This window comes from Bactrocera neohumeralis, unplaced genomic scaffold (genome assembly GCF_024586455.1).
Source record: "Bactrocera neohumeralis isolate Rockhampton unplaced genomic scaffold, APGP_CSIRO_Bneo_wtdbg2-racon-allhic-juicebox.fasta_v2 ctg476, whole genome shotgun sequence".
NCBI lineage: Eukaryota > Metazoa > Arthropoda > Insecta > Diptera > Tephritidae > Bactrocera > Bactrocera neohumeralis.
The window spans coordinates 70,542-97,278 of NW_026091753.1; the positions used below are offsets into that span (position 1 = coordinate 70,542).

The following is a 26,737-nucleotide window of genomic DNA, read 5'->3' on the forward strand; positions in this document are numbered from 1 at the left end:
CCAAAAATATATGTGAACGGAGGAATTTGTTGCCGCCGTTCAAGATCGCTAATAAAAATTTAAAACAATGAAAATCAAAGAAAATGCGAAATTTAAATATATTTCATGAAACGTTTTGTAATTTGATGCATAATAGAATTAATTTTTTATTACAAATGAACACGTCCGTTCGGTATGACGGTTTGTAGGAAAAAGGGAAGAATGATAGGATTCTGGGAAACGGGTTGCTTACAGCTAGAATGAAAAAAGGTAGTACAGCGTTGCTAAAGGATGGTGTTGTAAACGTAACAAAGGGTTCCACAATTATACGAAGTGGTGAAAACCAATATGGTTCATGGACCTTGCGGACATCACAAATCCCACTCCGGTTTGTATATCTGACAATAAATGCACGAAACATTATCCACGTGAACTGGTAATATTCATTCTATCAGTGTCGCTCACCAGATGACAATGGCAGATCATTCAGCATTCAATTTAGAGGCGTGAGTATCGAAGTTGACAACACATGGATCGTACCATATTCGCCACTGTTGTCTAATTCACATTCAAAACTCCTGTCAATGTTGTGTATTACAGTTTACTGAAATCGATCAAATACATTTGCAAATACGTCACCAAAGAAAGCATCATGGCGATTGTTGGCCTTGAACAAGATGAGATTAGCAAGTATCAAATGGGTCGATACGTGAACTGCAATAAAGCGTTTTTTAGGATATTTACTTTTGCTATTCATGAAAGATTTCCGACTGTTGTGCGTCTCGCGGTTCAAATTCTTTTAAGTCATTGCGTATTGTGAATGGTAAACTGTGTGCAAATTTTTTAGAAGCATGCTAGAAATTACAATTGGTGGAATATGATAATCACTGGAAACAAACGATGGACAATGCGATATCTACTTCGCATGCCACTGAAGTTCGCATACTTTTCGCGAAGCTCGTTTCGACATAGCAGCCTTGAAATTAGCGTCAATTATGGGATACGAAAAAAAAGATATTGCCAATGATATTTTACTTTGTATTGGCTAAGAATTGGAAATGGCCCAATTTCGGTTGATACTTCCAGTGGATTGATATCAATTTCACCTGCCTTTTGTCAGTTCACTTCAACGAAAGATGAACTCATCACGAATGTTTATCCAAACATTGGCCAAATTATCGTCAGTGCGATTACTTGAGTGCACGAGCAATTTCAGCTGCTTAAAATACCGATGCTAATGACTTAAACTGGAAGATTCAAAGTTAAATTCCGGGAGGTTCGATCGATCGTATTGACAATGAAAACGAAGCCGCGAATTATCCAGTGGTGTTTCTAAATTCTTTGGAGAGGCTTGGTATGTCGCAGCATCATTTGCGTTTCAAAGTTGGATCTGTCATTATTATGTTTCCCAATCCTTATGCGCCGAAACTGTGTAATGGAACCTTACTGATTGCGACGCAGTTATCGAATAAAAGGGGACAATCATTTCAGATCAAACGTATTCAGTTTCTAGGAAAACTGCAATTGCGGTGATAATCAACAGGACACAAGGATAGTCGCTAGAAGAGTGTGGCATAAATCTGGATATGTTATGTTTTTCACACGACCAGATATACGTGGCGTGTTCACGAGTTGGGAAACCATCTTCTCTGTACATTTACGCACCAGAACAGAAACCAAAAAATGTTGTTTATCAAGCTGCGCTACATTGAAAAAATTAAGAAAAATCGAAAATAAATGATTTTCAACAATATATAAATAAAACTTTCTTTTCATTTCAAAACACATAATTTCACGCAGGACAACGGCTGCGGGGTCAGCTAGTAAATTATAATAATGTGGGTATTGTGATTAGATATAGTATACCACTTAGAGTCAGTGAAAACAAACTTCTAAAATTTCGTTGCGTAAGTATTATAACTTTAGTCAACAGTTTAGAACCACAGTGAGTTAGTTTTTTAACTTAGTTGTTGGTGTAACTAAACCAAAAAAAGTTATCAGGAAAATGTGAACAAAAGAAGTCAATATATAATTTAAATCACTGAACTAAATCATTATTTTCCCAATGTGTGGTATTAGAAACATATCTTGATCGGGCTACGACATATGGATTTCGTCGTTCGACACGCCTCATAGAAACCACGCCCAATTAAAAGGAAACAACAGCCTCGGATGAAGGATCGCACTTTTGGTGACCACCACAGCAAACGTATTAAGGACTTTGATTATAGGGCTTGCACCTGGAATGTCCGGTCTCTACATTAGGATGGTACCGACGCGGGCATCCTTGTTACAGCAGTTGGAAAATTCAGCCCTCATGGCTGATCGACTTGGCAGGGGCCCGAAATATGATTGTCTGCAGTACTAGATTCCAACACAAGAAAATTCATCAAGCTGCTTAACTGTCTTCGGATCGAAAAGTTAGGTGGACGACACGCCTCCAAAGTCGAGAAGCTACTATAACAACCGACAGCTAAACGGTTTTCAACTCACTTACACTTCTGCTCTCTGAGAGCACTTATCAGCAACTCGGTATTCGGAAAACAGAAAGAACAGCTGGTACGATGACCACTGCCGTGTCGCAGAGGAGAGAAAACAGACTGCCTACCTTGCACCGATACGAATGACCAAACCACGTGTGGGATGGGATAGATACCGAGAGTTGAAGAGGGAAGCAAGACGCAAATGAGGACGAACAAAGGAAATGTGTGAAAAGCTGGCCAACACGGGCCATTGAAGTTTCTACGAAAGTATACGGCAACTAACGGGAAGTTTCGATACCGGAGCATAGTCTTTTAGAACCCAAAGTGGTTATCTAGTAGTTGATGTTCAGAGCATACTAAAATTATGGAGGGAACACTTCCTGGATGTTGAGCGGCAGTGTAAGTGTAACTTCTTGAGATGGCTGGCTTTGCAAATTAGTCTGCTGATGAAATTAAAAATCGCTTCAAGGGAAACTTTTGCAAAGCGACAGACCGAATCTAATATTAACGAGGATTTCTACACAATAGGAATTAAAACTTAAAGTTCTTAGTAACAAAAAATAATATTAATGAATTATTTTCCAAAAAACTTTTCGGTGGTACATTCGTTAGTACGTTTTCGTTTTAGTGAAGTAAAGTAATTATAAATAGCCCTAATTACCAGTTGCATGTATTTCCCAATTGGTTCTATTTTTTTGCTGTGAGTTGGAATGCGAAACTTTAACTTTCGTTTTATACAAATATTTTCTACGTTGAGTTCTACTTACTTAATACAAACGTTTTTATATTCCCTTTTTTATAGTTTTGCTAAAAACTATTACCAATTGATTCCATTCAAAATATTTCTTACAATATAACAACAAAATATCATAAAATCTCTTTATACATATGTGATATTCATTTAACTCATTCACTCATTTAATTAGTGTAAAGTTAAACTATGCAACTTCCAATTCAAGTCTTATAGTTACTACACTCTATTCACTCGACTCTTTCTCACTTTCCTTGCCTCTGTTCTATATTTTCTCTTTTTTCATTGCAGATATTCCGCAAACAACGACAGTAACCGCGTTAGCACCTACGGTGGCTCTAAATACTGTGCCAGTAGTGGTTACGAAATACAACAACAAAGGTGTGTATAAATGTAATAAACCGAAAAGATAAAAATTAATTCAAATAAATGCTCAAACACAATTATTTTGTACTTTTACATAAATTTATTTTGCTGCTCCTCGCATGTTCTCCACCTCACAACAAACAATATAGATACTGTTATGTCTATAGCATCACAAGTTCTTACGCTTCCCCTAAGATCCATAACTTCACTTTGACTGACTTTAACTTACCTGAGCAAGTCCCTCAACTAATTAACACATCAACTTGTCCCATTTATGTTATTATTCCATAGCAATGCTTTTTGTTTTATCGTGTTTCTTGGGGTGTATTAGTACAATATAAATGAGGTTAACGTTATCTATTTAATTTCTTTTAAAATGACAAACACAATTCTAATGGGTGCACGTTTCGACAAAATAGATCAACGTTTCAGTATAAAAATTCACCGCACAAAATCGAATGTTGCAGATATATCATCGTCATCACCCTTGAACAATGTTTATATTGGTGCTACATCGAGCTTATGGAATTCACAGGATCACGGCACAGGGCGAGAGTATAATCAATGTGAGTACATAATAGAAATATGATACTATATTCGATATTTTTTAATTTCTAGGAGAAAAATTACAAAGAAAATGTTATCAAATAATTTTGTGCCGGTTTAGGACTTTCATAAAAAAAGTTCTTCGCACAATAGTGAGTGCACTTTCCTATGTGAGAAATGAAGTTGTCCAAAGAGAGACCAACAGGTGCCCACTGAAACAAAACCACTTGAAGAAATTAGCAGTTGCTAGCGGTTCTTTTGTTTGAAGATCCATGAAAATGTATGCTGCTCAAGTAATAGAAATTAGTTTACGCCGTATACTAAAAAGATTCTACCCACAATATTCTCCCTTTACGCTTCAATTGAGCTCAATCTTTGGAAATATTCCTACAAGAAGACAATAAACGGTTGTTGCTTTAGATTTCATGTATTCTCCAAACTGTTGTAAGAGAAAAAAGCACAAGCAACATTAATATATTTTTGATTTATTCTTAACATATTTTTCATAGATTTCTTTAGTTTCAATATTTGTGCATACGATTTGCATTCAACAGCAGCACCACACTTTCCACTATGGCAATATGACAAACGATTATGCCACTTGAGATGTCAGCACTTACTCTCGGCTGTCGGGTGACTTCTCTCTTTTTTCATGTCACACTCAACACTATAAACCCAAAAGATGTCAGTTAAAATTGTGCCTGTCAATATCGCTCACACCGCAAAGGGGAAGGAAAAAGCACAGAAAATGCATTTTCATGTGGGTATTTGCAGAGCTTGCTAAGTCGCTCCGGTTCAGTAAGTGAAAGGTATATAAACAGTTTCCTTTTTATACCCTGAACAGGGAGAGCAACGTTTACTTCGAAGTTTGTAATACCCAGAACAAAACACCGGAGACCCAATAAAATATACAGTAAGTGACAAAAGTGTGTAAGAATAATAGGCAAAATGAAAATTCTCCGTACTGACATACAATATATGATTTTAAGTTAGCCCTAACTTTCATAAAATGCGTAAATAAATTTGACAGCTGGCAGATTTTTAGTTCGTGAATTAAATCATTTTGAATAAAGTAACTCTTTTCATAGTGAAAAATATGGATAAAAATGAATTTCGCGTGTTGATAAAATATTGCCTTTTGAAGGAAACAAATACAGTTAAAGCAAAAACTTCACTAGATGATGAGTTAACATCAAAAAAGTAAACAAAATAATTTCGAATGAAAGTATAGTTGTTTTGCGCACACTCTAGATGAATATTTAGGTATGAGAAAGCCCTGCGCAAAGTGGGTGACTCGCGAGCTGACTTTTGACCATAAACAACAACGAATTGATGATTCGGAACAATGTTTGAAGATGTTCAAGCGTAACAAACCCAAGTTTTTGCATCGAAATGCGCTATTGGATGAAACTCCATTGTTTCACTCTGAAATCCACTTGATAGTCATTCGGGTGTTCTGATCTGGCCCGAAGAGACTATTTTCTGTTCTCAGGCCTCAAAAGAATGCTCGTTGTTAAATAATTCCCTTCTTCACTAAAAGCACTGACTTTTAAGGCTAGGCGTCAATCTAAGGCGACTTTACAATCTGCAAATTTATTTATTTAGTATTATTCCTAAGCTGACACTATAATCTGCAACGAGATTGTCTATATAGCATTACCAGAGCATAAAGTTATCACATAAACTGAACATACCCATATGTGCTATGAAAAAAAAAGCATCTGTGGTATAGAAGTCTTGGCTGTTAACTGGCTTAACAGTAAGATGTCTGAAGTATCCAACTGCCAATGAAAGCTGACATTAGTACGTATACAAAAATTGCCAATATTCTAATATTAAAGGATTGCTAGGTAGACACATGCATTCTCAGCTGCTTGATTGCGTACAGTAGTAAGCCTTCTGTACCTTTTAAGTACAATTATTTTTTCGACGAAATATACTTGTAATACTCACTTTAGATTTATAGGCATTGATATTTATAGACAGATATACTTTTTGCGTTAAACACAAGTGTTTGTTAATTGTTTTCATTCATGTAAGCCAAAGGACAAAGTTTTAGCTTAGCAGAATATGTTTCAAAATTAAATTGTCTACTATCATTCTCAACGCAGTTAACTTCGAAATGAAGCTGTGATACCCAAAGAGTATTCATAATATTATGTAGCTACATTCAGTGTTTTCCCTGTCCTTAAGCATGTGTTAGGTAAATTTGTTATCCGAAAGACAGCGATAGTTAATATGCCCTATATTCCCATTCCCATGATAGTCGGGTCCACGTAAGCGGAACGGACCCGCAGGCAAGGACGGCATTTCTGCCGTTACAACAACACCCTATATACTTTCGAGGCATTTTTTAAGATTTTGCAAACTGTTGATAACTTTCACACAATCAAATATATATTATTGGATTTAAGTTCCGAAAAAAGACACATCACAAGGTAACGTACTATACATAAAGATTGCACTAATAAAAGCATTTTATCGTATTTTTAATCGGTATAAATGCTACATTATGCCGATCTGTTGCTTTGCTTAGCACTATAATCTTCGCCGAATTTTGTTAATATAATTCAATTTTCAAACCGATCAATTTCTATTTTTCGATATCGGCAGTTCCGACCAATATGCAGTTTCTAACGGAGAAGAGGACGTGTGCGAAATATCAGATCGATATCGAAAAGCTAAAGGATAATACACTGACAGAATAAGCAAATAGGATCTCGGATATTTCCTTATTGCATGTTTCCTTCTGGAAAAATTATCTTCAGGCTATAGTAAGAGGTTTGATTTGCAGTTTTTTTAAATTATATTCCTACAACATATTGCTAAGCTGATGGACCTAATTGAACGGAGCGAGTGTATTTCGAAAAATTTTTCTGTAATATCGATTTTAAATTTTAGAATGTTAATAAAAATGAGGATGTGTCCCATAGAATTATGAAAATATTTTTTTTTTTTCAAGTTTCACACTAAGTGGGTCCCTTAATGGGTTCTACACAGTTAGGCCGAAAGAAACGAATTTTCCAAAACTTTTTCTAAAAACACTTTTTAGTTTATTAATTCCAAAGTTTGTACATATAGGCTTTGCCTTAGTAAAAATATTTATTTAGAGCGGAACTACAGCCGACTTCCGGGAGCTCCTCTCAAAAAAGACGTTTTGCGGTGACCACTATATCTGTGAATTGGATACTCTAAAATTAATTAACCAAACAGATTTCGTTAGAGTTATCTAATAATTAATAGAAGGAATAAGCAAAATAAATTTTGTTGACAAAATACCGATTTCTCCATAAATTTCAGCCTTAAAGTAAAAAAAACAAATATTAATCGGTTAGAAAAAATCTTGAATTAATTACTAAAAACTATATTTAAGAAGCTTGTGTTTAAATTTGAGACTAATCCGTTTAGTCGTTTTCGAGTAATGTTGGTCAACGCGGTTAAAGTTTGGCCTTGCACTCCCAAGCGCTCTGAAACGTCTTTTCAAATTTGCGTGTAACTTCGGACATATTCACCGGAACGATATGAAATTGTCTGTGTGTTTCCTTAAATATACGTAAATTAAGGAAATAAAATTAAAACAAGTAATAAGAGGGTAAGCTCGGGTGCAACCGAACATTTCATAATCTTGCAAATTGCAAGAATCAAAGCCAGGGAAATTCTTTAAGGCGTAAAACCAATCATATAGAGTAAAGTCAGCCGGATGTTCGAAAATCCCGATATTAGTTATATAGGGACTAGGTCAAGGTTTTGCTCAAATTTAACTATTTTAGGCAAAAAGATACTCTGTTATGAATAAAACACTCTCTCTTATTTTCATGGTGATAACTCACATATTGGTCGATATACATATGCGGTACAAAGTCACCTAAAAGTTCGAAAATCTTTATATTAGGTATATGGGTGCTCAGGGAAGTATTGAACCAATTTTTGACATACCGACATACTATTATAGGAGAAGAATTATTTTTTATTTCCAGTTATATATATCACACATTGACCTACATTTTCGATCAAAAGTCAACTATGGGTACAGGGGTCTAAATATTCGGTACCTAGGGGCTTGAACAGCTTTTATTAGATTTTAACAATTTTTGGTCATAAATTGGCATATACTAAAAAGAAAAAAGCTCCGTCAGGATCGGGAAGGAGCTCTCCGAGCCGTTCGATACCAAACGAGGTTTCAGACAAGGTGACTCCCTATCGTGCGACTTCTTCAACCTGCTTTTGGAGAAAATAGTTCGAGCTGCAGAACTAAATAGAGAAGGTACCATCTTCTATAAGAGTGTACAGCTACTGGCGTATGCCGATGATATTGATATCATCGGCCTCAACACCCGCGCCGTTAGTTCTGCTTTCTCCAGGCTGGACAAGGAAGCAAAACAAATGGGTCTGGCAGTGAACGAGGGCAAAACGAAATATCTCCTGTCATCAAACAAACAGTCGTCGCACTCGCGACTTGGCACTCACGTCACTGTTGACAGTCATAACTTTGAAGTCGTAGATAATTTCGTCTATCTTGGAACCAGCGTAAACACCACCAACAATGTCAGCCTAGAAATCCAACGCAGGATTGCTTTTGCCAACAGGTGCTACTTCGGACTGAGTAGGCAATTGAAAAGTTAAGTCCTCCGATGAGTCGACGTTGCGAGTTTTCGAAAATTCTGCGAAAGATTTATGGTCCTTTGCGCATTGGCCACGGCGAATATCGCGTTCGATGGAACGATGAGCTGTTCGAGATATACGACGACATTGACATAGTTCAGCGAATTAAAAGACAGCGGCTACGCTGGCTAGGTCATGTTGTCCGGATGGATGAAAACACTCCAGCTCTGGGATTATTCGATGGAGTAAACGCCGAGTGAAGCAGAACAAGAGGAAGACCTCACTCCGTTGGAAGGACCAAGTGGAGAAGGACCTGGCTTCGCTTGGAATATCCAATGGCGCCACGTAGCGAAAAGAAGAAGAATCGCGTAAGCGGTGTCTACGCCAATTAAGAAGAAGAGGAAAGAGATTATTCGTGCAAAGTTTTATCCCGTAATATTAGTTGATTCTTGATTTATGTACTGGAAACTGAACTAATCGAGTGGAATTTTAAACTGTGCTATATGGGAAGTGGGAGTAATTGTTGCCCGATTTTGCCTATTTTCACACTGTAACGGAATGTTAAAAAAATTGTACATACTAAATTTCGTCGAAATCGGTTTGTCGGGTCCCAAGATATGGGACTTAACCAAAAGTGAGCGGTACCACGGTCATCGTCCAATTTTCACAACGTCTCTCGTAGAGCTCTTTCATATCATCTTAGTGGTAAAATTTAATGTCTCTGGCTTATGTAGTTATTGATTTATAGCGCTTTTAGTAGTTTTTAACAGTACCGTTATATGGGGAATGAGTGGAGTTTCCATCCGATTTCCATTTTCACAATGTCGGTAGAAGTTCTTATAAGATTTGTAATCAACAAATCTGGTTGTTGTAGCTTAAGTGGTATAGGAGATATGTACATTAAACTTATTAGATGGCGGAGCCACACCACTTTTTCAACAAATTTTTCAGAGTTATCATACTATCCTGAAGTCGTCTTTAATATGTTGGATATATGTATAATATATATCTGTGTATATTGCCCACACAAGATATCTAAAAATTGCTTTTTTTTGAACTAAAACTCCATGTATTTCTTTTTTTTTCGCAGGACATTTGCCTAGCACATATTTATTTTTGTTTCTCAAAAAACATGTACCTAGTACTTTTTAACATTAGGAAACTATTATTACTTAAAAACGAGCAATAAGATTTATGCCACACATTTTTTCACTTTGTCACCATTGTTTGCCTTTTCATTGCCCATATCTGATGATTAAATTACGAGCTGCCGGCTGAAATGTCGTCGTGTACACGCATTAATCGACGTATGGCACTGGTGTTACGGTTTCATACCCCACCCTCTGAGCAAGAGAAAAACAATGGCTACATGCTGCTATAATGCTACACATGTATATGTGACCTGGTCTACGGAAAGGGGGCTTAGGTGTCAAAAAAAAGGAGAACAATTAATGAGATAATGAAAAACTGACGATTATTTTTAACAGCTTTTCCCAGAAAACTAGTTTTCGCACGTTAGCTCCCTTTTTGTAGACCAGGTCACATATATTCGTTTGCATTATAATTTCCACGCTAATTCATGGTTGAGAATTTATGGTGCGGGTCTTTTGCGTTGTTTTAATTTTCCACACTTTTTTGTTTCTTTGCTTACCGGATTAGATTGCAATTCGCTAGCAATTCTTTGTCGCTTAGTGATGACAGCTTTGACTATTGCAGCGTAGCGACACTTCCTGTGCATTGCGAGAGGTAATGAACCGGGGCGGCGCTTAGTTGCACTTGAACACTGACCGCAAGCTGTTAGCAATCCGCCACTTTCGCTCTCGATTGAGTTTGGCATTTACTTTAGTTTTTTCACTATGTCGGCAACAAATTTATATAAAAGTAACTGAACCCGCAGGCGTTGTCCTGAGTGAGACTATGTGTTTTGAAAAGAAAAGAAAGTTGAGTTTACGTTGTGTTAAAAATCATTTATTTTCGATTTTTACAAATTTTTCTCACTGTAACGCAGCTTGATAAATAACATTTTTTGGTTTCTATATATGTAGGGGTGGATTCGTATTTATTATAAGAAAAGTGTTTATTTTACAAAAGTGTTCTTATTTTATTTTACATAAAATGTTCTTATTTTATTTTACATGAAATGTTCTTAACAATGTTTTAGTTTTTATTTTCAACTGGCACCGTGCTCGTCCGCGTGTCGACTGAAAGTGTAAACACAATGGCTACGACAGACTGCAGCGGCATGACAGTGAACTGAAAACGTCGTTGTTCATCTTACTACATGTACATTTTGAGAAGCAACAACAACACAATGGCCAGCATGTACACAAAACAACGCAGTTGTCCATTTTGCATGTACACAATTTCGTTGTGGCCATACTAATACCTTTCACTTCAATGAAATTTTAATATTTTGTTCAAAGTGAAATTTTTTATGCAAAAAATAAGTAAATAGGTAAATATTTTTGCTTTAAATTATCACTTGTTATTACAAATGATATAATAGAGCTATAATATAGCTATTTTATGCTTTTATTTGTAAAATAACGTCAAGTTTGTTAGAGCTGTGAATAATTTTACATTTTACATATTAGTGGCATCACCACTCTACCTCCTCTTTCTATCTTCCATTCTACTGTCAACTCTACTGTCGTCGTACTGTCGTTGGCAAAAATAGGAGGATATTGAAGTTAGCGAGAACGACAACTGTCGGCCTGCAGTCGTGTAGTCGTGCAGCTGTAAAAATAACACTGCCCATAAGAACGTGTGTATTTTAATATTTGACAGATGTAGTTTGCAGTCTGTCGTAGCCATTGTGTTTACACTTTGACTGTCGTTTTCAAAGTCTTCGTTACTTGTTTCTTCATCGCTACTCGTTGTCTTCGTCGCTACTCGTTGTCTATTGCGATCAGTGTTGCATCTTACTGTCCGTACGTTCGCCCACTTCTAGTCTGTCCTTTATTCGTTCCCACATATATGTATATGGTATGTACGGAGAGGATGGTTTTCCAACTCGTGAACACGCCACGTATAACTGGCCGTGTGAAAAACATGGAATTTCCAGATTTATGCCACACACTTTTAACGACTATCCTTGTGCCCTATTGATTGTCATCGCAAATGCAATTTTCACTGGAAACTAAATACGTTCGAACTGAAATGGCAAATCGTTGGAACTCAAAGGAATTCGTAGAATCAAGCATTCTGCCCCCTTGTATTCGATTGCTGCGTCACAATCAGTCGGGTTCCCTTACACAGTTTCGGCGCATGAAGAATGGGAAACGTAATAATGACAGATCCAATTTTGAGGCGCAAGTAATACGGCGGCATACCAAGCCTCATCAAAGAATTTAGAAATTCCACTGGATAATTCACGGTGTCGTATTCATTGTCAAGACGATCAAATCGAATCCGAATTTGACTTTGAATTTTCCAGTTTAAATCATTAACATCGGTATTTTTGGTAGCTAAAATTACGCGTGCACTCAAGAATCGTAGTTACGATAATTTGGCCAATGTTCAGATAAACATTCGTGATGAGTTCATCTTTCGTTGAAGTGAATTGACAAAAGGCTGGTGACTTGATATCAAGCCACTGGAAATATTAACCGAATTTGCCTATTTCCAATTCTTAGCGAATACGATGTAAATTGTTTAAAGCAATGTCATGTTTGTTCGTATCCCATAATTGACGCTAATTTGAAGGCTGATATGTCGAAATGATCATCACGAAAAATGTGCGATCTTCATTTGCATTCGAAGTACCTATCGCATCATCCATAGTTTGATTCCAGTGATAATCATGTTCCAGCAATTGTAATTGCTGGCTGGCTTCTCAAAAAGTTGCACACACTTTACCATTCACAGTACGAAATGACTCAAATAAAGTTGAACCACGTACATTAATCAATAGCAACCGAAGGTAGAAGCAATCGGCGTTTTTCGGTTGGATTATGTACATAAATTCGTCCTAATGCACTAGTTGAGAACACATATGGATGTCAATCTATTGGTTGGTCTTTCTTTCTGCGTAGCTATTTCTTCGACGGTACATTCCACGTATAATATCAAGTAGTTTCCGAATAGAGGAATGTTCCCGCAAACGGATCATTGACGAAAGTTGAGCAAAATCTCGTAAATTGAGTGCTGAATGTTATGCCATTGTCGCCTGGTGAGCGATGCTGATAGAATGGATATCTATCATTTCTAGTTTGTGTTTCCGAAAAAAAAAAGCACGTGGATAGTGTTTCGTGCATTTATTGCCAGACATACAAACCGAAGTGGAATTGTGAAGTCCATATTATTTTTCATCACTTCGTATAATACTGGATCTTTCTCTGAATCAAGAATTTCGGAAGAAATGATTCCTTCAATTTGATCTGCACCATCCAAAGAAGAATGTATGCGTGCGGCAAACCTCTCTTTTGCCACTCAATGGAGTACATCTAGCATCTAACAGCATCATATGTGACCTGGTCTATGAAAAGGGAGCCAACGTGCGAAAACTAGTTTTCTGGGAAACAGATGTTAAAAATAAACAACTCGTTTCGTCAGTTTCTCGTTATCTCATTAATTGTTCTCCTTTCCAGAGGCTGCAAGGACGTCCAGTAAGTGTTGTTTTTGGTCGGAATATTATTATAGTTTATCGTGTAAGTTGCTAGTGAGGAACATTTAAAAAAGTAACATTGAAGAAGTGACGTTTACTCTAATACCGCGCAGCTGCTGTTGTCTTGTTTTCATTCGTCTCTCTTTCCGGATGTTCTGTTATCACATTTGTGTAAGTGTTTCTGTTGATTATCGTCTTCGCATTTCGCATGAAATGAAACATGAGTGTTGATGAGGAGTTCAGCGCCGTATACGGACAATATTTCCATGAAAAGGGTGATGAAAACAATGAAAAGATGATTATGATGAAGACGAAGTATGTGTATCTCAGGCAGAAGATGATACCGAACAAACTTTTGTTAAGATTGACCTGTCTGTTGTTAAAGTAAAGAAGGAGGAGCTGGTAACAAAATTTCTGTCAAAAGATTGTTGTAATAATAAATGTCACACACTGAAACCACGGGAAATGATCGAGAGTACGCGGAACAATTGTTTAGGGATGTCGAAAAATGAACTTGATTTAGTGATACTAAGTCACATCGAAGCTGGAATTATGAGTAACGAAAAGCTAGAAAGTGTATACGCAAAGCTTGCTGGGCGGAAGAAATATGGACAGAGACAGGATACAGAAGTTATGAGGCATAAAATTACATTTACCTTCTACAGAGTACCTGTTTGTCGTTCGTTTTTCCTTTTTGTACATGCGTGTGGGAAGAAGCTTTACGAACATTTAGTACGTCATTTTACCGCACAGGGTGTAACAGTGCGCCAACTTTTCTGTGCCAATTGTGTTGGGCAGAATAAGAATAACACTGTGCTATCATATCTGCAATGGCGTTTGGCTCGGGGTCTTAACAAAACTATTTTATTCAATTTTCTACTTACAGGGCACACTAAGTTCGCGCCTGATCGTTACTTCGGTATTTTCAAAAGTAAGTATGCTGTCAGTAACATCGACACGTATGCAGATTTACTGCAGTGTGTCGAGGCATCATCACCTGGGGGTTATAATAAAGCTGTATCGCCTGAAAAAGTCGTCTGGTATGAATGGGACAGCTATTTTAAACCACTGTACAAGTCACTTGTTGGAATAACGCAATTCCATCATTTTATAATCTCTACAGATTGTGTAAAAACAAAGAAATTCGCAGACAGTGAAGAAGTGCAGTCCTTTAAGCTTCTGTTAAAACCTATCGATCCTGAAATGCCGAAAGTTATACAACCAGCCGGTTTATCTTTGGAACGTCAGTGGTACATCTATCACAATCTTCGCAGCTTAGTTTCGGATATATCTAAAGTAGATATTGTGGCTCCATTGCCGAAAGATTTGCCATCGAAGAAACGGAAGGCAAAAACTAGTGAAGATGTTCTCAAACCATACGAGGAACCAGGTCCATCTTCCTCAGGATCAACACGTAAAAAGATCTCAAGGAAAACGACAACAAAGAAAAATACATCAACTACTCAGCATTATTATTTTTGGCCCATAATACGTTTTTCTAGTGTATAATCATGTCTTTACAGCTTATAACTCAATGTATTTTGTTCATTAAAAAAAATTATATTTTTTCGTATTTTTACTCTTCTTTCTCTACATTTTTAGGGAACTTTCAAACAAGTTATGATTTTTTGGATTCTATCACGTGAAAAAAGCATCTCATCTTCCATCCGAATCAACTAAAAAGTGAAAATTGATTTTTTGACACCTAAGCCCCCTTTCCGTAGACCAGGTCACATATATGTATATTCCTTCAAGATAAAGTGCATCAAACATCGCAACTGTCGCGCTGTGCCATCGTGGCGATCGCTTGCTGATTGACCGCGATTTATAATTCCGCACGTATGTCATCGCTTCCTGGGAGTACTTCTTGCCTTGCCATGGGCTGCCGTACGCTGAAGGCAAAAAGAACGCCGACCGATATTAGCGCGACATCTTCATGGCTTCATAACAAATTTCAATATGTAATTTATCATTTTGTGTGAAGCACACATAAAGTTTTCACTAAATAATTTTTCTTTTGAATAGCCGGAAAAAGCAAGCGACCGAAATTGAACGATTAAAATAATTTACAAATCAAAATATTGAAAAACAAAACAAACAAAAATTGAAAACAAAATGTATATGGAAAAAAGCTACTTTTTGCAATTGTCCAATTTTCGAAAACCGAAAACCTATAAAGTGTCATAACTAAGCCATAAATAAAAATATTAAAGTGAAATTTGGCACAAAGGATCACATTAGGGTGGGGCATATTTGTACGTAGTCTTTTGGAAAAGTGGGCGTGGCCCCGCCCCCAATAAGTTTTTTGTACATATCTCGGAAACTACTATAGCTATGTCAACCAAACTCTATAGAGTCGTTTCCTTCATATATTTCCATATACAGTTAAAAAATGGAAGAAATCGGATAATAACCACGCCCACCTCCCATACAAAGGTTATGTTGAAATTCACTAAAAGTGCGTTAACCGACTAACAAAAACGTCAGAAACACTAAATTTTACGGAAGAAATAGCAGAAGGAAGCTGCACCCAGGCTTTTCTTAAAAATTGAAAATGGGCGTGGCGTCGGCCACTTATGGACCAAAAACCATATCTCAGGAACTACTCTACCGATATCAATGAAATTTGGTATATAATATTTTCTTAACACCCTGATGACATGTATGAAATATGGGTGAAATCGGTTAACAACCACGCCTTCTTCCAATGTAACGCTATTTTGAATTCCATCTGATGCCTTCTCTGTATAATGTATACATGAGGAAATGAAAATGCAATTCAATACTCAAAGTACACAAATTGATCTAATCTAATTAATTTTACAGCAAAATAAAAAAATATGTAAATGACGGATAATGAAATCTCGATTATCACTTTATCATGCGAGAGTATAAAATGTTCGGTGACACCCGAACTTAGCCCTTCCTTACTTGTTTTTATATAACGTTTGTATGGGAAAAAAAAGGCTGTTTTTAGAGATTTTCCGGCAATTATTGGAATTTTTCTCTCCGTACAAACCATCTTTGAACTTCAACGAACATTTAAAAAACAGAATTAGCCAAATTGGTCTAGGCGTTGTTGAGTTGTGCGCTTAGCAACACATGTTGCGATTAATTTTTATATCTAAGATTTAATAAACTTTGAGATGGAAACTAAGAATTTTGGTAGCATACATATGTATTCATTCTGAAGAAGAGCCTGTTTGTCTTTTATACATACATATGATATGCATATTTTTTGATGGTTATTGATATAAAATTACTAGTTCAAACTCTTGATTCTTATATTTATGAGTATATATGTATGTATATACACCCAACTCTTTTTTTACAGGGCTGAAAAAATAAAAAAATGTTTGTAAAAAATTTTTAATCTAGTACGGTTTTAAAATCTCTGCCTTGTAATTATGTTTGTTTTTACCACAATTAACACCATTGCTGAAATGAACATACATATTAGCAACTGGGAAATCCCTTTATTCGATTACTCTTACGTACACATTTTGTTCGCATGGTATTTATAGTACATTGCTGAAATGGATATCTCCAGTGATGATACCGGCTTTAGTACAGTTCGTCGCAAACAATTGCGCTTGTTATCAAAAAGCGGCGAATAATTATGTAGCTATGTAAATATTTTTCCTTTATTTTTATTCTAAGCTTTTTGTTCTTAATGCTGGATTAACAGATTTCATTTGCTTTTGCTTAATCTATTCAATTAAATGCCACATGAATTTACAATTTGTATGCATATCTGAAATTTTATAGTTTTCAGCATTTTTTACACGGTTTTTCGAAGTAAATATAGTTCCTTATTTCATCTTAAACGGTTTTCAGATGACATGGAACGTATCCCCCATTTTACTATAGGAAACGCCTCTTTTTTTACACGGTTTTCCGTGGAACGTATCTACCGTGTAAAAAAAGAGTTGGGTGTATTAGGGGGTTCTCTTGCTCTTGCAAAACCCTTGCACGGTGCACGAATTGCAGAACTTTCCTCTTGTTGCAACGGCACAACAGCAAACACACGGAGAAAATTATTTGCAATGGCTGCAAAATATGTCAGACCAAAACCCATTTTTAATTTTGTGCAATGACACGTAACAAAATAATTGCAACACTGTGCTAGCTGTCATTTTACTTAAATACATATTTTGACGTTAAATTTGAGGAAGGTAAATTTTAAATAGATTTTATGATTTCTATTTAAATTATAAAGATTTGTTATAGTTTTTTGTGTTAAGAATGAATGCAGAAGGTGCGCCAATTCACAATAGCCATGCATAATAGTCATTCACAATAAATTGACCGAATCAGCCGTTCATATATCACTAGATTCCGCAATGTCTGCTCTCCTGCCCTTGTATATTTCGGTATAGGATTTTTGCAATCTGCAATCTTGCAAGAGCAAGAGAATCCCCTATTGTATATATTAGGAAAAATAACTTTGTTCGCAAAGTTAGAATTCTTAATTTATTCCAAAAAATCCCCCTTGGCCCAATACACTTGTGATAACGTTTTTTCCAAACCTTGAAACATTTGTAGAAGTTAATTACCGGAATTGCCTTCAAGGCGCCTAGAAATTCATGATTAATGTCTTCAATTGACTCAAATCTTCGCCGGAGCGGTCGTTTGAGTTTGCTTAACAGTGGATGCGGTAAGATATTGGATCAAAGTTTGGCGAAAAACCCGCGAAGAATCAATGCAGTATTCGAAAGTGTATTTACGTGGTGCAAAAACAACAGCTGTCGGCTATAATTCCGACTTCCTTTTACGAATAGCCTCGCGCAAATGACTCATAACAGTGACAGTTTGTCCGGTGGGTAGAAATTCGGATGGCATCGAAGAAAACTGTTAACATAACCTTGATTTTTATTTGTTATGGCGTGGATTTTTAGGCTTCGGCTCATCTCTGCCACGATTTTCGGATCGTAAGCATATAGTATATCAAACAAAAAAAAAAAACACGTATGTACGTTTTATGACGTGCTGATAGAGGGAAAGCATTGCTTTACAGATTTTAATCGATTTTTTCGAATAAAATTAGTGATTTTGGAACCAATGATGGAATCCTATTAATTAGATCCAAATGATCTTTCAAAATGTCTTCACTTATTCTTCCGAAATTCCAATGATACCAGGAATATCTCTGACGTTTAATTGTCGATTCCTAAGTACCAGTTCCTTTATTTTATCGACGTGTTTATCATCAGTTGATGTTATTGGCCGCCCTGGACGTGGTTCATCGTCAACCCATTCTCTGCTCCCTTTGGGTAATTTATAACAATTAAAAACCCTTGTTAACGAAAAATAATTATTACTGGAGACCTTTTCCAACATTCTGAACGTTTTGACACGAAAAGTTTGATGCCGCTCACAAAATTTAGTGTAATTTCTTTCTTGAATAATTTCACTCATCGTTAAAACCTCCGAGTGCACTTCAGAAAGACAAGCGTATACTAGACACTAATTATTACTTTGATCCATCTTTTGGCACAAATGTCACTAATAATCATACCGATCTAGAAAGAAAATATTTTGAAGTACAGGTTTACGCGCAAAATTTAAATTAAAAAGTCTTACCCACATGATTATATAGTATAATGAACTAATTTATGCTTGTTTATCCTTTGAAAAACTAACTATTCTTTTCTTTTTAGCTTTACCTTGTAAACCCGATATGAAGTCAAATGTACTCTGCGGTACAAAGCCAGCTGACCAACTGGTTTCACCATCAGTGGATTTTTCAAGCGCCTTTTCTTCCAATCATAAGTCACATCTTAATGAAGTTTACTGGACGTATCTCCTTCAAGGATTATACATGTTATTTAGGTGACCCGAGGGTCTGCGACCATTGCCTCATTACTTGATATAAAGTAGAAAGTGGCCAACATACGATTTGAAGGCAACAACTGTCATATTGCGGAGAGTTCGTCCAAATGCCATCACATATATCTATATAACATAAACATAAAGGAGTTGAAAACTGTACCACCGTTTGAAACGATTAATTATAACAGAAGCTTAAATAGATTCCAGGTCGGTATTATTTAGCAAGTCCTTAAAATGAATTTAAAAAAGGAAAAATTTCGACTCCTTTAATTTTTTTTCTACAGAACCACGTGACGGGTGTTTGAAATAATGGCGCAACGAAGATTCGCATAAAATGAGTTGTACAGCCAAAGCTTTCAATATTGGATAGCACAAGAGGAATATGCTGAGAATACTACAAAAAGATATTTAATTAAGAGCACTTGTGTGTTTATAATACCATAGCTTCGCCAATTTATTTTAAATCGGTTATATGTGCATGTATGTTTGTATAGAAATATGTACTGTTAATATGTAAAAAATATGTATTTATTTTTGTACTTAATCGTTACTAAAAAAAAGAATTACATAATAAAATGTTTGAACATATATGAGTTTGTGTTGAAGGTCGTAAAAAGTAAGTAAGATTTTCATTGCTGAAGCAACTAGTTTTGACAAAAAAAAATAATTACACCGCCTTTTAAAATCTAAAAAGTAGAGGCTAGCAAATTAATGTTATGTTTTTTTTGAACGACAAGTTCACTAATTAATTTCGTTTCATGACAACAGCTGATCTTAATGAATTTTTTTTCGCAAATAAATTTTCGTAAAAATTGAATCATCTCAAATCCGATCAAAGGGCGATAGTCACCAGGAAAAAGGTTATGTTGTCTGTTTGATGGTATTGCAGAGGAATCTCTTATTTTGAGCTTTTGACCGACAATATAACGTTTGATTCTGAAATGTATTGTGATCAGCTTGACAAATTGGGTGATGTACTCAAAGGGAAGAGTTTAGAATTGATCAATATAAAAGGTGTAGTGTTACACCAAAATAATGTAAAACCTCTTACAAGTCTCATAAAGTGTCAAAAGCTTTTGCAACTTGAATGTGATGTGCTACCACACCCACCGTATTCCTTAGACTTGGCATTTTCGAAATATTACTTATTCCCGTCTCTGCAAAAAATTTTTTATAGGAGAACCTTCACCTCAAATCAGGACGAAAAAAACCACTTGTACCAATTTTACTTGACCGAAAGATGGCAAAAGGTATTGGATAAAAATAAAGCATGAAAATCTTATGCCCTAACGGACATTAAGATAAGTGTAAAAAAGCTCAAGTAGCTTTCCAAATGTTATTAATAAGTTATGCGAATAGTACTTTTAAAATAGACTCCAGTGGCACTAAACCTATGATGCGCGTGATGTGGAATGTAATGATGATGGGGTGTGTAATGAAGATGTGGTGTGTAGTGTTGATATGGTGTAGGTAATATGTGTGGTGTGGTAGTATTGAGGGGGGGTCTGAGGAGTGGCCATACACGACACACATATGCGTTCGATCGGTACGCGTGCGTTTGCGGTTTACTCGTGTATGGACTTGTGCGCATACCGATCCATGTTCGCGAAAATGTTTGATTTTTTACGATCGGTGTGCACACATGTGTGTCGTGTATGGCGCTGTGTGCACACAAAATCTCATTTCTCTCGTGTCGCCGAACAGTGAAGATCGCGGACGAACAATGGCAAGTGTTAAGGGGGGAGCCTACTTTAGAGGCTTCAAAAAATCGATTTTTTTGAAAATTTTTTTGCTAGGGAAAGAAATAATTGATTCAGCGAAATTTCTAGGTTTTATAGTTATATATTTGCACATTTTTCACAAATTTTTTGGATACGAAATCTTTGATATTCTACCTTTGGGAAGCAATTGCCCGATGCATCTCGCATGTGCATTTGTCGGACGGTGGGCAGGATGCAGGTCGCAAATTCTATCTGAAACAAAAAATTCGAAAGATTCATTTTTTTAATAATTTATCTTCTAGTTTAACTAAGAAAATTCCAAAAAAAAAGTGTAAAATTTTAAAAATTGAAAAAAGTGGTTTTTGACCCAAGAAATTTTACTTTATGTTGTTTAAAAATTTGTTCAAACTTGACTTTTCTTAGTTTTTTTTAGTTTAAATAGAAGATAATTTTATGCCAAAGATAATAAACTTTTCCCCAATTCCATACAACGTTTATTTTTTTTCTATCCTGCCGCCAATTAAGAATAACCGCAAAAATTAAAAACCGAGAAATCGCGCTTCAAAGTTTTCGCTGTTTATCCAAGCGCTCATATATCTGCTAGACGCTCCGTCACTATTTTCCTTCTAGCTTCGATAATATTTCGAATTCGAATCTAAAACTTGGGGACATATTCTCAGATTATTTTTAAAGAGATTTAAGCAAAAAAAAAAACGATTGTTTGAAGCTTCTAAAGCAGGCTCCCCCCTTAATAAAGATTTCGTTTCAGAATTTATTGGTCTTTTAAAAAATGAATTGGCAATTTGGCAAACGAAAAGTGTGTGGCTTTTACCACCTTACAATAATTTACGTCAACTTACCTCACTACGATGTTGAACGCCGCGAGAGCCTTCCACCGTGTACCCGCACCATGCGCACACAACTTACCTCACTACGATGCTGAAAGCTGCTAGAGCTTTCCACCATACGTCCTAACGCACCATACGCATACTTACCTCGCTACGGTGACGAAAGCTGCGCTGTGCTGCTATATAAGCAAGCACTTCACATCGAGTGCGATCATTCCTTCCAGCACCAGCACGGTTGCCATCGACAGCATTAGGCAGGGGTAAGTTAAAAACAATAGAAGTAGGAAGTAGAAGTACGCAGTATGGGGTAGAAAATCGCGCAGAAAAGGCATCATGCCAGTGCTCGCGATGACTGCCCTATACAGTAGAAGGGGGGAAGCGCAGGCCTCGCGCAGAAAAGGCATCACCGCCGGGTGATGCCAGTGCTCGCGATGGCAATGTCCGGTAGTTGAGGGAATGCGCAGGCCTCGCGCAGAAAAGGAATCACCGCTGGGTGATGCCAATGCTCGCGATGGCACTGCCGTAGCCGCGTCGAGAACACGTGGCGTCAGTACCGCTGCTTACGGCACCGTTATTAAAACTAACGCGACTAACAGGCGACATGTAATGTAAGGACAGTGCAAGACAGTTGATAGCTGGAGGCCAACGAAGACGGTTGGCTATTAATGAAATCTCTCCTACACAGAGGAGCCCGTTCGTTTTCATCACCGTGCCAGTCGCAGCAAGCGTCAGCGCCTGACTCATCAATCCCGTTCGTTTTCATCACCGTGCCAGTCGCAGCAAGCGTCAGCGCCTGACTCATCAATCCCGTTCGTTTTCATCACCGTGCCAGTCGCAACAAGCGTCAACGCCTGGCTCATCAATTTCGTTCATTTTCATCACCGTGCCAGCCTCAACAAGCGTCAACGCCTGGCTCATCAATCCCGTTCGTTTTCATCACCGTGCCAGCTTCAACAAGCGTCAACGCCTGGCTTGCCAATCTCGTTGGTTTTCATCACCACTGTATACATCACGCTGGTCTGGCTGTCCGCATAGGGGGTGGGGGTGTGGATATAACTTTACGAGGATAAAACTCGTCTCTTTTTTGCTAAGGGTTCGTGGGTATCAAGGCTGACCCTGGAGCGGCTGAGCATACCTCAGCTATGGACGAAAACCCATTACAAATGGCGCCCGAGCAGGGACCTGACTTCGTGAGTGACAGTGAAAAACATGAAACAGTCACCAACGCTCATGAATCAGGTTCGCCGCGCCCCCCACACAATCACAAGCATCGCAGTACTCCAGCGAATAAGGCTCTAACGCTGGAGACGGACACGACCAGTTGGATTTACTGGCTGAAGAAGGACCGATTAATCACCGAGTGCAGACGACACCACATCGCTGTCGAAGGGCGCACGGTAGCAGATCTCCGTAGCGAGCTGAGCGCCTGCATCCGTGCAAAGCGCCACAATAAATCCACGGAGGATCTGGTAAAAGCTTTGGAAAGGGAAATGAAGGAGGAAGATAAAGCCACCATACTCGTTCCAACCACCACAGTGAGAATCCCCAGCAAAGCGATAGCGACACGTGACATCACACTGGCTCCAAAATTGCCAGATTTGGAGGTTATGAACTCCGTGCGGCGATGGAACATACGCTACAGCGGTTGCGAAAATTTATACGACTTTTTAGAGCGATGCGAGGAACTCGCCGAATGCTACTCTATAGCAAATAACCAGCTTCTTGCTACTATGCCGGAAATTTTGCAGGACAAAGCGCTGCAATGGTTTCGTGTAAAACGCAACGCCATCAACACGTGGGACGCTTTTCGTTACGAGGCTGAACGGTTCTTTTTACCGAAACGTCACCTCGCACATCTGGAAGAAACCTTCCATCAGCGCAAGCAATTTCCCAGAGAGAAGGCAAAGGATTATGTGCTGGCTATCCAAAAGCTTATTCGCCAACACCCGAAACTTCGCGATGAAGATCACACCCAGCGTATATACGACGGTCTAAGGGTGGAATATCGCTTATATGTCCTTCGGAGCGATTTCAACAGCGTAGACGAACTACTCGAATTAACGGAAGACTACGAATTGTTAAGAAGCGAGGAGGCCAGGCAAGCAAGAAACACCAATCACTGTTTGACGGCGGTAAGTACTAAGTATTGCTGCGAGAAAGTTTGTTGGCGATGTAAGCAGCCGGGACACCGAAGGCACCAATGTCGCAACCAGCAGCGAATATTTTGCTCTCGCTGTGGACGCGACGGAATCATGTCTCGAGACTGCAATTGTCCTACACATGCGACGATACGAGCTACTCCGTCCAAACCCAGTATAATAGCACTCAACGCAACGATTCCGTACCAAGAAGGGAAACAAGATGACCGTTATTATTTGCCAATTACTATCGCAGGCATGCAGATAGAAGCTCTGGTGGACACCGGAGCCACGCTCACATATATCGGTAAAGAACTTCAACGTCATCTAGATAAACACCAAATTAAAGCCAGACGTCAGACTCGTCGCATTCAGCTAGCTAACCAGACGTATATACCTAGCACGAAAATGTATCCTGTTACAATAGAGCTGGGTAACAAGTCTACGCGACTACTTGTATCAGCTCTATCGACGCTTTCGGAACATGTCATCTTAGGCATGGATTTCTTAAGGAAGCGAGACCTGACTATCACCATCGATGACCAACCCCTAACCGCTCCACGCCTAAGCACACCGGCACCCACCGATCATCTTGCTATGGTAACCGAGAGGCAACTTAACGCAGCAGGCATACCAGACGCATACCCACTTCCCCAGATAAACACGATCCTAGACCGTTTGCTCATCTCTTTCCAGATCAACGAAATGAAACACGTAGTCAGCGGAATGCCACACGCATCGGGCCGCCTAACCAAGCGCCAACCACAACCACCAGATGAGCCTCAAAAGCCACAACCATTGCGGCCACCCCCGGAAGCACGACCGCGGGTGCACCCGAATACAACCGCGTTACATGCGATAAGTACCGATAACACTGGGTCAGCTGCCCGAACTCGTCCTAGGGTACCCAGACAGCACCTGGAGCGCAGCGTCATCAACGCCTCCACCCGAAGTCGGCCGGCCACAGCACCAGCGGTATTAGAAGCATTGCCACGACAGACGCCGCTCAGCACCAACGCCCGGAAGCTAACGACCACCAGGCGAGCCCCAACGTAACGGGAAGTAGACCGTGAAGCTGGTGCTGCGACAGAGCCGCGCGCCGCCCAAACCTCGACGCACCCAGCAGGCCAAGCGAAGGCCCAGGTAACGCTCTCCGCCAAACAAAGCGACCTGCTGACTGCAGCTTCGCTCCAACTCGGCCAGCGAGGCACGGCAAAGAGTACCGCGAGGAAGGAAGCCAGTACCGCGGAGTCACTCGCAGAGAAGGTACAAGAGGCGCCCGCTACAACAACGCCGGCATGCTCGAACGACGATGGGGCGTCTGCCCCAGCAATTGACAAGACCAACGTCGAGACGACGCCGCCTCACCCAAAAGCGACGCCAACCCCGACGACGACCCGGCCTCCAACTGCCGAGATCAGCGCACAACCGGCCACGCCTGACACATCACCCCCACAAGTGACACCGGTGGGCGAAATCCCAGGGTTCCTGGAAGGGCTGGTGATGACCAGACAGCATTTTATCAAGCGCTCCAAGCGAACGCTGTTCTTCCGGGGCCGACGTCTAGCTCTCCAGAAGCTAGAAGGCGGCCGGGTTCTGGTGCGCTACGGCGAGGACAGATGCATGCTTCACTTATACGAGTAACACCTCAGAGCAGCCGTTATAATTAAGTCATGAGCTTTAAGTATGTATTTGCATTACCTTTAACTGTACAATCCATCCCGTAGGCCAGAAATTAAAACTAGTTTTTTTTTACCAGTTACCATAGTTATTCATGCAATTGGCTTTTACCACCTTACAATAATTTACGTCAACTTACCTCACTACGATGTTGAACGCCGCTAGAGCCTTCCACCGTGTACCCGCACCATGCGCACACAACTTACCTCACTACGATGTTGAAAGCTTCTAGAGGTGTCCACCATACGTCCTAACGCACCATACGCATACTTACCTCGCTACGGTGAAGAAAGCTGCGCTGTGCTGCTATATAAGCATCGAGTGCGATCATTCCTTCCAGCACTCTGGGGAGGACGGTCGCCATCGACAGCATCAGGCAGGGGTAAGTTAAAAACAATAGAAGTAGGAAGTAGAAGTAGGCAGTGTCGCGCAGAAAAGGCATCATGCCAGTGCTCGCGATGACTGCCCTATACAGTAGAAGGGGGGAAGCGCAGGCCTCGCGCAGAAAAGGCATCACCGCCGGGTGATGCCAGTGCTCGCGATGGCCCTGCCCGGTAGTTGAGGGAATGCGCAGGCCTCGCGCAGAAAAGGCATCACCGCCGGGTGATGCCAGTGCTCGCGATGGCCCTGCCCGGTAGTTGGGGGAATGCGCAGGCCTCGCGCAGAAAAGGCATCACCGCCGGGTGATGCCAGTGCTCGCGATGGCACTGCCGTAGCCGCGTCGAGAACACGTGGCATCAGTACCGCTGCTTACGGCACCGTTATTAAAACTAACGCGACTAACAGGCGACATGTAATGTAAGGACAGTGCAAGACAGTTGATAGCTGGAGGCCAACGAAGACGGTTGGCTATTAATGAAATCTCTCCTACACAGAGGAGCCCGTTCGTTTTCATCACCGTGCCAGTCGCAGCAAGCGTCAGCGCCTGACTCATCAATCCCGTTCGTTTTCATCACCGTGCTAGTCGCAACAAGCGTCAATGCCTGGCTCATCAATTTCGTTCATTTTCATCACCGTGCCAGCCTCAACAAGCGTCAACGCCTGGCTCATCAATCCCGTTCGTTTTCATCACCGTGCCAGCTTCAACAAGCGTCAACGCCTGGCTTGCCAATCTCGTTGGTTTTCATCACCACTGTATACATCACGCTGGTCTGGCTGTCCGCATAAGGGGTGGGGGTGTGGATA

The 26,737-nt window shown here is 39.2% G+C and overlaps 1 protein-coding gene across 2 annotated transcripts in view; it reads left to right on the forward strand.

Annotated features, from left to right (window-relative positions):
• LOC126767217 (protein CEPU-1-like) overlaps positions 1-19,717 on the forward strand; it is a 70,905-nt gene extending 51,188 nt beyond the window's left edge. Inside the window, exons 4-7 of one of the 2 annotated variants that reach the window (XM_050484784.1) lie at positions 3,505-3,594; positions 3,999-4,145; positions 18,994-19,372; positions 19,450-19,717. In XM_050484784.1, coding sequence (XP_050340741.1) covers positions 3,505-3,594; positions 3,999-4,145; positions 18,994-19,169 — 413 coding nt within the window. In that variant the 3' untranslated portion in view covers positions 19,170-19,372; positions 19,450-19,717. The remainder of the gene's footprint in view (positions 1-3,504; positions 3,595-3,998; positions 4,146-18,993; positions 19,373-19,449) is intronic. The other variant, XM_050484785.1, reaches the window with a different exon arrangement.
• Positions 19,718-26,737: the final 7,020 nt, after the last annotated feature.